The following is a 13,638-nucleotide window of genomic DNA, read 5'->3' as shown; positions in this document are numbered from 1 at the left end:
ATGGTGGGGTCAGAATTTGGCGCATGGATCCGTCCTGCCTTGTATCACCGCGTCATGCTGGTGGTGGGGGGTGTAATGGTGTGGGGGATGGGGTATCACCGCGTCATGCTGGTGGTGGGGTGTAATGGTGTGGGGGGATGGGGTATCACCGGTTCAGGCTGGTGGTGGGGGTGTAATGGTGTGGGGGGATGGGGTATCACTGGTTCAGGCTGGTGGTGGGGGTGTAATGGTGTGGGGGGATGGGGTATCACCGGGTCAGGCTGGTGGTGGGGGTGTAATGGTGCGGGGGATGGGGTATCACCGGTTCAGGCTGGTGGTGGGGGTGTAATGGTGTGTGGGGATGGGGTATCACCGTGTCATGCTGGTGGTGGGGGTGTAATGGTGTGGGGGGATGGGGTATCACCGGTTCAGGCTGGTGGTGGGGGTGTAATGGTGTGGGGGGATGGGGTATCACCGGTTCAGGCTGGTGGTGGGGGTGTAATGGTGTGGGGGGATGGGGTATCACGGGTTCAGGCTGGTGGTGGGGGTGTAATGGTGTGGGGGGGATGGGGTATCGACGGTTCAGGCTGGTGGTGGGGGTGTGGGGGGGTATCACCGGTTCAGGCTGGTGGTGGGGGTGTAATGGTGTGGGGGGATGGGGTATCACCGGTTCAGACTGGTGGTGGGGGTGTAACGTTGTGGGGGGATGGGGCATCACCGGATCAGGCTGGTGGTGGGGGTGTAATGGTGCGGGGGGATGGGGTATCACCGGGTCAGGCTGGTGGTGTAATGGTGCGGGGGATGGGGTATCACCGGGTCAGGCTGGTGGTGGGTGTGTAATGGTGTGGGGGATGGGGTATCACCGGTTCAGGCTGGTGGTGGGGGTGTAATGGTGTGGGGGGATGGGGGTATCACCGGTTCAGGCTGGTGGTGGGGGTGTAATGGTGTGGGGGGATGGGGTAAATTAGGGTCAGGGTGGTGGTGGGGGTGTAATGGTGTGGGGGGGTGGGGTATCACCGGGTCAGGCTGGTGGTGGGGGTGTAATGGTGTGGGGGGATGGGGTATCACCGGGTCAGGCTGGTGGTGAGTGTGTAATGGTGTGGGGGATGGGGTATCACCGGTTCAGGCTGGTGGTGGGGGTGTAATGGTGTGGGGGGATGGGGTATCACCGGGTCAGGCTGGTGGTGGGGGTGTAATGGTGTGGGGGGATGGGGTATCACCGGGTCAGGCTGGTGGTGGGGGGTGTAATGGTGTGGGGGGATGGGGTATCACGGGTTCAGGCTGGTGGTGGGGGTGTAATGGTGTGGGGGGATGGGGTAAATTAGGGTCAGGGTGGTGGTGGGGGTGTAATGGTGTGGGGGATGGGGTATCACCGGTTCAGCCTGGTGGTGGGGGTGTAATGGTGTGGGGGGATGGGGTATCACGGGTTCAGGCTGGTGGTGGGGGTGTAATGGTGTGGGGGGATGGGGTAAATTAGGGTCAGGGTGGTGGTGGGGGTGTAATGGTGTGGGGGGTGGGGTATCATCGGTTCAGCCTGGTGGTGGGGGTGTAATGGTGTGGGGGGATGGGGTATCATCGGTTCAGCCTGGTGGTGGGGGTGTAATGGTGTGGGGGGATGGGGTAAATTAGGGTCAGGGTGGTGGTGGGGGTGTAATGGTGTGGGGGGATGGGGTAAATTAGGGTCAGGGTGGTGGTGGGGGTGTAATGGTGTGGGGGGATGGGGTAAATTAGGGTCAGGGTGGTGGTGGGGGTGTAATGGTGTGGGGGGATGGGGTAAATTAGGGTCAGGGTGGTGGTGGGGGTGTAATGGTGTGGGGGGATGGGGTAAATTAGGGTCAGGGTGGTGGTGGGGGTGTAATGGTGGGGGGGGTGGGGTATCACCGGTTCAGGCTGGTGGTGGGGGTGTAATGGTGTGGGGGGATGGGGTAAATTAGGGTCAGGGTGGTGGTGGGGGTGTAATGGTGTGGGGGATGGGGTATCACCGGTTCAGGCTGGTGGTGGGGGTGTAATGGTGTGGGGGGATGGGGTATCACCGGGTCAGGCTGGTGGTGGGGGTGTAATGGTGTGGGGGGATGGGGTATCACCGGGTCAGGCTGGTGGTGGGGGGTGTAATGGTGTGGGGGGATGGGGTATCACGGGTTCAGGCTGGTGGTGGGGGTGTAATGGTGTGGGGGGATGGGGTAAATTAGGGTCAGGGTGGTGGTGGGGGTGTAATGGTGTGGGGGATGGGGTATCACCGGTTCAGCCTGGTGGTGGGGGTGTAATGGTGTGGGGGGATGGGGTATCACGGGTTCAGGCTGGTGGTGGGGGTGTAATGGTGTGGGGGGATGGGGTAAATTAGGGTCAGGGTGGTGGTGGGGGTGTAATGGTGTGGGGGATGGGGTATCATCGGTTCAGCCTGGTGGTGGGGGTGTAATGGTGTGGGGGGATGGGGTATCATCGGTTCAGCCTGGTGGTGGGGGTGTAATGGTGTGGGGGATGGGGTAAATTAGGGTCAGGGTGGTGGTGGGGGTGTAATGGTGTGGGGGGATGGGGTAAATTAGGGTCAGGGTGGTGGTGGGGGTGTAATGGTGTGGGGGGATGGGGTAAATTAGGGTCAGGGTGGTGGTGGGGGTGTAATGGTGTGGGGGGATGGGGTAAATTAGGGTCAGGGTGGTGGTGGGGGTGTAATGGTGTGGGGGGTTGGGGTAAATTAGGGTCAGGGTGGTGGTGGGGGTGTAATGGTGTGGGGGGATGGGGTAAATTAGGGTCAGGGTGGTGGTGGGGGTGTAATGGTGTGGGGGGGTGGGGTATCACCGGTTCATTGCAAGCCAATGGCGGCCGACCCCTTAGAGCTCATGGACAAGCCAGGGGGCAGTAGAAGCTGGCGGTTGAGGAGTGATTTTACCACCCCCCATTGACCACCCACCTAAACAAGGGCCACCCGGGGGTGTACAGGGGCCACGGCTGCGACAAAAATGAAACAGCGTGTCTCATTCAGGGGGAGGGGGCAGTACTGCCATTGAGCGGAACCCATGCACGCGGTTGTGGCGCGGTGAGTTGGCATTTTTCATACTTATTGACCTCGGCACTATAAAAAAGCGATCCAACACAGATTACTTTTCAGAGGGGCAGAGGGCCGGGGCATACGTATGAGCGAGCCAAAGGAACATCTTTAGATTGTAAGCTCTGTGGACCCCTCCTGTGTTGTAATATAACAGTACTGCCTCCCTTTATTTTGTAAAGCGCACTATATAAGTCGTGTGTAATAATAATAATAATAATAATAATAATAATAATAATAATAACAATATAAAAAATCCTGAATAATAATACCAACAATCCTGTACAATAATAATATAAAAAATCCTTATTAATAATAATCATAATATAAAACACGTATAACAATAATGCCAAACCTGTACTATAACAATAATAACAATAATAATAATAATAATAATGATAATAAAAATCCTGTACAATGTTAATAGTAATAATAATAATAATAATAATAATAATAATAATAATAATAATAATAATAATAATATGATAAATCCTAAATAATAATATTAATAATTATATAAATCCTGAATAATAATTTTATTAGTAATAATAATAATAATACTATAAATCCTGTATTATAATAATAATATAAATCCTGAATAATAACATTAATAATAATAATAATATAAAACATGTATAACAATAACAATAATAATAATAGAAATTCTGTATAATAACAATAATAATAATAATAATAATAATAATAATAATAACAATAATAATAATATAAATTCTGTATAATAACAATAATAATAATAATAATAATAATAATATAAATCCTGAATAATAATAATAATATAAATCCTGAATAATAATATTAACAATAATAATGATAACAATAATACTATAAATCCTGAATTATAATAATACAATTTATAATAATATAAATCCTTTATAATAATAATATAAATCCTGAATAATAACATTACTACTACTACTACTAATAATAATAATAATAATAATATAAATCCTGTACAATAATATTAATAATAATACAAATCCTTATTATTATTATTATTATTATTATTATTATTATTAATAATAATAATAATAATAATAATTATAATATAAAACATGTATAACAATAATAATATAAATCCAGTATAATAATAATAAAAATAATAATAATATAAATCGTGAATAATAATAATAATAATAAAAATAATAATAATAATAATAATAATAATATAAATCTTGTATAATAATATTAATAATAATCCTGTATAATAATAGTAATAATAATAATAATAATAATAATACAAATCTTGAATAGTAATAATAATATAAACCCTGTATAATAATGTTAATAATAATATAAATTCTGAATAATAGTATAATCCTGTATAATAAAAATGATTTCTAATAATAATAATATAAATCCTATATAATAATAATAAAAATAATATTAATATAAATCCTGAATAATAATAATAATAATAATAACAATAATAATAATAATAATAATATAAATTGTGTATAATAACAATAATAATAAAAATCCTTATTATTAATAATAATAATATAAATCCTGAATATTAGTAATAATAATCCTGTATAATACAAATCATGATAATAATAATAATAATAATAATAATAATAATAATAATAATATAAATCCTCTATAATAATAATAATAATAATAATAGAAATCCTGAATATTAATAATGATATAAATCCTGTATTACAATAATAATAATAATAATAATAATAATAATAATAATAATAATAAAAAATACAAATCTTGAATAGTAATAATAATATAAATTCTGAATAATAGTATAATAGTATAATCCTGTATAATAAAAATGATACTAATAATAATAATATAAATAATAATAATATAAATCCTGAATAATAATAATATAAATTGTGTATAATAATAATAATAAAAATCCTTAATAATAATAATAATAATAATAATAATAATAATAATATAAATCCTGTATAATAATAATAATAATAATAATAATAACAAAGCCAATCAATCGTCAGGAACTTGTAGCATTGAGGCACGAGGAGCCTCTCATGTCGCAGCAATGTTGCAGATTTCGCAGGAAGCGATCGGAACGATTGTTTGGAGACGCCGCGGCGCTCTCCAGAGGCCTTTTCCTTTTCTTTTTTTCACAAGCGTTAAAATGCAATTAATAAACAGCAACGGAACGGCGTGGAAAAGCCTGGGGCACGATCACCCTGCGTCTGAGGACAAGCAGGCTACAACAGCTCCTCCCAGGGCTGAGCCCCAGCCACCAGATGGCCGCCTCCTCCTCCCCCTGCCATTGGTGGATTTGCATGGCCCAGCCCAGTTTTTCCTGGAAAGTTCTTGGAAATATATAAGCCGAGTTCTGCTGTTAAGATTGGGGCAGCTCACTGACACACACCCAAAGCTTCTATATATAGGCACAGCGCGGCGGATGGTCACAGACGGTCGCTGCGCTGCCGAGAGAAAGAAGTGTTGTCAGCCCACCAATCCCTCGTCACCTCCAGATAACCTGAAAAACCGCCATTCCCCCCGGAGACGACGGTGACTTTCGCCAGCTTCCGCGCCGCCGCGCAGCCAAGCCGCCGTCTCCGCGAGAGACTTATGCCTTTTCGTTCTTCGTGGACGGATATGATTCTTTGTGTGAGAGGGTAAGACGCGCGGCGTGATTCCACGTCCAGAAACGAGTGGAGAGCGAATGACGTAGCTTGGGGGGGTTTTGCGTGTTTATTTTTCGATACATTGTGTCCTTTCGGGATCGTGTGAGATCGTTACATTTGTTTTCCTTTTCTGTATTTGTCGCCATAGTCTATGAACTGTCGCGGCGACCTACCGCGTCTTTGCAGGTCATTTGCCAACATCTGTACGTTGCCCGTCTCATGACGTCACCCTCCCTATAATGTCTTCTTTCCACCTTCAGTCAATAGAATGTTACATTGTTGCATTTGTTACATTTGTTACCTTTTCAAACTGTCGCAGTGACCTCATATTTTGCGGGTCACTCGCCCACATCTGTAGGGCGCCCGTCTCATGACGTCACCCTCCCTATAACGTCTTCTTTCCACCTTCACTCTATAGAATGTTACATTGTCTTATTTCGAGGTCACGTGAGAATGTTACAGTTGTTGCATTTGTTACATTTCTTTCCTTTTATTTGTTGCCTTTGTTTCTAAACTGTTGCGGTGACCTGCTGCGTGTTTGCGGGTCACTCGCCCCATCTGTAAGTCGCCCCGTCTCACGACGTCACCCTCCCTATAACATCTTCTTTCTACCTTTAGTCAATAGAATGTTACATTGTTGCATTTGTCACCTTTTCTGTACTGTCGCAGTGACCTCACACTTTGCGGGTCACTCGCCCACATCTGTAGGTCGCCCGTCTCATGGCGTCACCCTCCCTATAACATCTTCTTTCTACCTTCACTCTATAGAATGTTACATTGTCTTATTTCGGGGTCACGTGAGAATGTTACAGTTGTTGCATTTGTTACATTTCTTTCCTTTTATTTGTTGCCTTTGTTTCTAAACTGTTGCGGTGACCTGCTGCGTGTTTGCGGGTCACTCGCCCCATCTGTAAGTCGCCCCGTCTCATGGCGTCACCCTCCCTATAACATCTTCTTTCTACCTTCACTCTATAGAATGTTACATTGTTGCATTTGTCACCTTTTCTGTACTGTCGCAGTGACCTCACACTTTGCGGGTCACTCGCCCACATCTGTAGGTCGCCCGTCTCATGGCGTCACCCTCCCTATAACATCTTCTTTCTACCTTCACTCTATAGAATGTTACATTGTTTATTTCGGGGTCACGTGAGAATGTTACAGTTGTTGCATTTGTTACCTTTTCTGTATTTGTCGCTAAACTGTCGCAGTGACACCACACTTTGCGGGCAACTCACCCCAATTATATGTCGCCCGCCTCATGACGTCACCCTCCCTATAACATCTTCTTTCTACCTTTAGTCAATAGAATGTTACATTGTTGCATTTGTCACCTTTTCTGTACTGTCGCAGTGACCTCACACTTTGCGGGTCACTCGCCCACATCTGTAGGTCACCCGTCTCACGACGTCACCCTCCCTATAACGTCTTCTTTCCACCTTCACTCTATAGAATGTTACATTGTCTTATTTCGGGGTCAAGTGAGAATGTTACAATTGTTGCATTTGTTACCTTTTCTGTATTTGTCGCCTTTGTCTGTAAACTGTCGCGGTGACCCGCCCTGTCTTTGCGGGTCACTCGCCCCAATTGTAGGTCGCCCCGTCTCATGGCATCACCCTCCCTATAACATCTTCTTTCTATAGAATGTTACATTGTCTTATTTCGGGGTCACGCGAGAATGTTTCAATTGTTGCATTTGTTACCTTTTCTGTGTTTGTCGCCTTTGTCTGTGACCCGCCCTGTCTTTGCGGGTCACCCGCCCCACCTATCTTTTAATAACGTCACCCCTTTTTCTTCTCTCTAGTCCACAGAGCCTGCTGGCGGATCAGAGGGGCTGTCGACCTTCCTCGTGCCTGGGGGTCCCCGGATTCGCCTCCGACCAAGTCATGCACCCCTTGAGCCCGCCGACCTGCCCCCTGCAGCAGCCGCAGAGCTCGCCGGAGCTGCCGCCCAGGGTGACCCCGCCGCCGCCCCCCACCGTGCAGAGGGACCCCGAAGAGGACCTGCTGTGCATCGCCAGGACTTTCTGCTACCTGCGGGAATCTGGTAAGTCCCCCCAGAAAAAAAAGAAAAAAAAAAGGAAGTCTGTTTCTGAAAATGTGTGACGTGAAGGCGTGAATGGGTTAAAAAAAAAAAGAAAAAATATATAAAAAAAAGAAAAGAAAAATATAAAAAAAAGATAATAAAAATATAAAAAAAAGATAATAAAAATATAAAAAAAATAATAAAAATATAAAAAAAGATAATAAAAACATAAAAAAGAAAAAGAAAGGGAGTGAAGTAGGTCGGCTGTTTCAGGATATAATTAGCGCCGGTAGAAATGGCGTATCTGTGCGGGGAATACCGGGAGGAATAATAGGGATTTCTGAGAAAACAGACACGTGGGACGAGATGTGCCGAGAGCAGCCGTGACGTCTGAAATACCGAGAAAGATTTAATCACTTCCCTGGAAGCCGCTTCCACTCTCTACTGCTGCTGCGCAGGCACAGCGAACGCCAATAAACTCTGCGAGGACAATAAAATCCCGCCGCCCCAAATCCTATTCCTCCGAAAACAACTTTTATTTTATATGAGGAATAAAAAAAAATAAATAAATAAATAAAATGACAAACTCCGACTTTCAGGAAATGTTTTAAATCTTTTTTTTTTTACGGTGAAGAGCCAAGGGGGCGTCGTCAACGCGACCGACAATGAGCCGCCATCAACCCCCCTAAATTTCCCAAAGAGAAATCTTTATTTTTTCCCCTTTTAAAATATTTTATTTTCATTGTTACATTGCAAAATTTAACATTTTTATAAATGAATAAATAACAATGCATAAATACAATAAATAAGATGCTGAGAACTTGGGAAAAATTGATCACATGTCCAGAATATTCTTTATTTTTTATTTTTTTACCACTAAAGGGCCTCCTTATATCTGTAATCTGTAGGTTATTGGCCAGTATTGATCGGAAGGATCACTCATTGATCACAGATTGGTTTTTGCACCCCCTGAAGTCTTGTACGTTTTTTTGTTATACTTGTTTTATTTTACATACGATATATATCTGCAATCATTTGATGCTTTTTAAGCTGATTATTGGACAGTATTGATCTGAAGGATCACTCATTGATCACAGATTGGTTTTTGGAACCCCCCCCCAAAATAAATGTAAAAAAAAATGAAGTCATATCAATTATTTGTTTTACTTGTATTCGTTTACATACAAAAAAAAAACTATCCTTACCACTAAAGGGCCTCGTTATATCAGCAACCTAATTATATAGATTATTGGCCAGTATTGATCGGAAGGATAACTCATTGATCACAGATTGTTTTTTGCACCCCCTGAAGTCATGTACGTTTTTTATTATACTTGTTTTATTTTAAATAAGTTATATCTGCAATCATCTGATGCTTTTTAAGCTGATTATTGGACAGTATTGATCTGAAGGATCACTCATTGATCACAGATTGGTTTTGCGCCCCCTGAAGTCGTATACATTTTTTATTATACGTTTTATTTGAAATAAGTTATACCTGCAATCATCTGATTCTGTTTATGCTGATTATTGGACAGTATTGATCCGAAGCATAACTCATTGATCACAGATTGGTTTTTGAACCCTCCCCCCCTAAAAAAAAAAGTCATATCAATTATTTGTTTTACTTAGTTTACATGCATTACATCTGCAATCAATATAATGTTTTTATGCCTGTTATTGGACACAGTATTGATCTGAAGGTTCACTGATTGATTGATTGATCACAGGATGTTTTGATTGATTGATTGATCACAGGATGTTTTTTGTCCCCCCCCCAAAAAAAATAATAATAACTACCCTTGCCACGAAAGGGCCTCATTATATCAGCAACCTGTTTTATATAGATTATTGGACAGTATTGATCTGAAGGATAATTTATTGATCACATTCACAGATTGTTTGTGCGCCCCCTACATTTCCCAAATAAAAATCTTTATTTGTACTGCTAAAGGGCATCATTATATCTGTAGATTATTGGCCAGTATTGATCTGAATGAAGGATAACAGATTGTTTTTTGCAACCCCCCCCCCCTATCAATTGTTTGTTTTACTTGTATTAGTTTACATGCATTACATCTGCAATCAATATAATGTTTGTATGCCTATTATTGGACACAGTATTGATCTGAAGGTTCACTGATTGATTGATTGATCACAGAGGCCTGGATTCAAGAAGCAATTGCGCCTGTGTAACCATAGGTTACACAGCGCAATTGCTTACTTGCCCCGGCGTAACGAATGCTCCTGATTCAGGAACCTCGTTACGCCGACTGCAGCCTAAGATATGCGCGGCATAAGGCTCTTATGCCCGCATATCTTAGGCTGCATTCTTGCGATGGCCGCTAGGTGGCTTTCCCGTTGTGCTCAGCGTATAGTATGCAAATTGCATACTAACACCGATTCACAATGTTGCGCGAGCCCTGCGTACGCAGTTTACGTCGTTTGCGTACGGCGGTTTTTGCGTAAGGCTGCCCCTGCTATTAGCAGGGGCAGCCAATGTTACGTATACTCGTCGTTCCCGCGTCGCAAAATTAGATTAATCGATTGATTACAGATTATTTTACAACAAACCCCACCCAAAAAAATAATTCACCACCAAAAGGCCTTATTATATCTATATGTGTTATATTGATTATTGGCCAGCACAGTATTGATCTGAAGGATAACCCAATTGATCCCAGATTGTTTTTTTACAACCCCCCCAAAAAAAAAGTTGGAAAAAAAAACAGAAGCCATATCAGTTTTTTGTTTTACCTATTTTAATTTTACATACAATCAATGTTTTTTTTTTTTTAAGCATGTTTTTGGACAGTGTTTATCGGAAGGTTCATCGATTGATTGATCACAGATTGCTTTTTCCAACACCCCCCCCTCAAAAAAAAAAAAAAATATGTGACCACTAGATGGCCTCATAAGACTTGCAACCTGCTTTATATAGATTATTGGACAGTATTGACCTGAAGGATACCTCGTTAATCACAGATTGTTTTTTGATACCCTAACCCCCCCCACAATATATATATATATATATATATATATATATATATATATATATATATATATATATATATATATATATATATATATATATATATATATATATATATATATATATATATAATTACCACTACAGGGCATCATTATATCTATTTTTTATAGATTATTGGCCAGTATTGATCTGAAGGATAACTCATCGATCACAGATTGTTACACCCCCCTCGTATATCTTCAATCATTATTTGTAGTTTATTAAATTTTTTGCACTGTAAAGATCTGAAGGTTCATTGACTGATCACAGATAGGTTTCTGTAATAATAAATAATATAGGATACAATATAATACAGTATGAAAGTAACAATATAGTATAAATAACACAGTATGAAGGTAATATAATATGATACAATAGAATATATATATATATATATATATATATATATATATATATATATATATATATATAAAAAATGCAGTATGAAAGTAACAATATATTATGATACAATTTTATATATATAATACAGTATGAAAGTGACATAATATAATAGAATATATATATAAAATACAGTATGAAAGTAAAAATATATTATAATATAAATAATACAGTACGAAAGTAAAATAATATAATGGGATACAATATAATATATATAATACAGTAGAAAAGTAAAAATATATGATACAATATAAATATATAATACAGTATGAAAGTAAAAATATATTATAATATACTATAAATAATACAGTATGAATGTAACATAATATAATAGGATACAATATAATATATATAATACAGTTTGAACGTAACAATATATTATGATACAATAGAATATATATATAATATTTTATTATGATACAATATAATATAAATTATACAGTATGAAAGTAACATATTATGATACAATATAATATAAATTATACAGTATGAAAGTAACAAGATTTTATGATACAATAGAATATATACATATTATTTTATTATGATACAATAGAATATAAATAATACAGTATGAATGTAACATATTATGATACAATCGAATATATATATATATATATATATATATATATATATATATATATATATATATATATATATATATATATATATATATATATATAATACATATTATTTTATTATGATACAATAGAATATATATAATACAGTATGAATGTAACATATTATGATACAATATAATACATTATTATATATTTTAAAATTTTGAAAACAAATCCAGCATTTTGGGGCTAATGACGGTAAATCGGGGGAACGGAATGTAAAATAATAATCAGAAAAAAAGGTGATGATGTCATTGTAAAAATGGTGCGTTTTACGCCAATGTTTCTAACCGCGTCCTTGTTCCTGCTCTCCTTCCAGGTTGGTACTGGGGCTCCATCACCGCCACAGAGGCCAAGCAGAAGCTGCAGAAAATGCCGGAAGGGTTTTTCCTGGTACGGGACAGCACCCACCCGAGCTACCTCTTCACCCTATCGGTTCGGACTAACCGCGGACCCACGAACGTTCGGATCGAGTATTCCGACAGCCTTTTCCGACTGGACTCCAACTGGCTCTCCAAGCCGCGAATCCTCTCTTTCCCGGACGTGGTCAGCCTGGTCCAGCACTACGTCTCGTCCTGCAGCTCCGACAGCGCCAAAGAGCAGCCGGCAAGCCAACCGCCACCGCCATCGCCGGAGCCCAGCCCCTTAAAGGAACCCGCAGCCGTCCACCTCAGGCTCCTGCAGCCCTTGCACCGAAGCGGAGAGAGCCCGAGTTTGCAGCACCTGTGCCGGGTGCAGATCAACCGGAGCATGGCGCCCGGCGCGGAGGTGACGGAACTGCCGCTGCCACGTAGGATGGCGGAGTACCTACAGAGGTACCCCTTTAAGCTCTGATGGTTTTCAGGGATGGACTACATTTTATTTTTTACCAACACATACTTCCCACACATGGGCGAAAGTCCGAGACTGTAAATATTCCTGATATTTATTATATATCCCCGCACCCGACGTTTATTTTTCCAGCACTGATAGCTGCCCAAAGATTATCACTCAGCAGCGGACTGCGGCACCGACCGAACTGCTCGGCGTTCGCTGATGTAGTCACTATAATAGTGACCACGGCGAAAACGCCAGTTACTACGAACTTTTGTCACCTGCTCCATGCTTGGCGGTCTGTCTTCGCCGGATCTAGGTCACGGGGGAATTGGAGATCTGTAACTGAATCTCGCAGACCGCCATCTTGGGCAGAGACCACTTTCCAGGCCTGTGGCTACCGAAACACTACAACTCCCGCCGGAGCGTGACAGTTGGGGGCAGAGTGGGAACAATATGGTTTCTCTTCCAGTTCTCTGGATGACAATAAATAGGATTTGATATAAATTGTGTTGTCATGTTGTTGTTTTATACTTGGGGATTATTTTATGCTGGGGGTGGTGCTGGGATAAGGTCATCTAGAGGGCGAACATGCAAAATTGCGCCACCTCCACCCAAGATGTATTTGTATTTCCAAGCCCCTGCTTAAAAATGAGGAGGGTTGAGTGCTGGGGGGGGGGGCAGGAAACCAACCCTGTGAATAATTTTTTTAAATTATTGTTTAAAAAATATTTTAAAAAAACTTTGCCATGGCCGGTCCCAAGCCTGTGCTACAAAAGGAGGAGGGTTGAATGCAAACCAGCCTTGTGAATTTCTTTTTTTATTAAAAAAAAAAAATTTTGATTAAAAAATTTTTTTTTAATTAAAAATAATTTTATATTAAAAATATTTTTTTATTAAAAAAAGAGGTTTCTAAGCAAAAGAAAACATGGAGACACGGTTGGATGGATGGGGGTGTTTGCTTTGAATATTAAACATGTTTAAAAAAACTCCGCCATGGCCGGTCCCAAGCCCGTGCTTCGAAAGGAGGAGGGTTGAATGCTGGGGGGGCGGGGGGGGCAGCAAACCAGCCCTGTGAATTAAAAAAAAAAAATTATT

General features: G+C 41.0%; 1 protein-coding gene across 1 annotated transcript; it reads left to right on the top strand.

Annotated features, from left to right (window-relative positions):
- The first annotated feature begins 5,338 nt into the window (after positions 1–5,338).
- Positions 5,339–13,047, top strand: CISH (cytokine inducible SH2 containing protein). The gene is made up of 3 exons (XM_040358729.1): positions 5,339–5,649; positions 7,460–7,701; positions 12,047–13,047. Exons 1-3 carry the CDS (start codon positions 5,603–5,605, stop codon positions 12,559–12,561), a joined length of 804 nt encoding a protein of 267 aa, XP_040214663.1. The 5' UTR covers positions 5,339–5,602; the 3' UTR covers positions 12,562–13,047.
- Positions 13,048–13,638: the final 591 nt, after the last annotated feature.

This window comes from Rana temporaria, chromosome 7, assembly GCF_905171775.1.
Source record: "Rana temporaria chromosome 7, aRanTem1.1, whole genome shotgun sequence".
NCBI classification, from domain to species: Eukaryota; Metazoa; Chordata; class Amphibia; order Anura; family Ranidae; genus Rana; species Rana temporaria.
Note: the sequence above shows the minus strand (reverse complement) of the source record. Positions and strands in the feature narration are given on the sequence as shown.

Bases quoted from the DNA above. Each gene is read 5' to 3' on its own strand.
- CISH (XM_040358729.1), top strand. From the start codon at position 5,603: ATGCCTTTTCGTTCTTCGTGGACGGATATGATTCTTTGTGTGAGAGG. The intron at 5,650-7,459 runs GTAAGACGCGCG...TCTTCTCTCTAG, and splicing joins ATGATTCTTTGTGTGAGAGG to TCCACAGAGCCTGCTGGCGG. The intron at 7,702-12,046 runs GTAAGTCCCCCC...CTCTCCTTCCAG, and splicing joins CTGCTACCTGCGGGAATCTG to GTTGGTACTGGGGCTCCATC.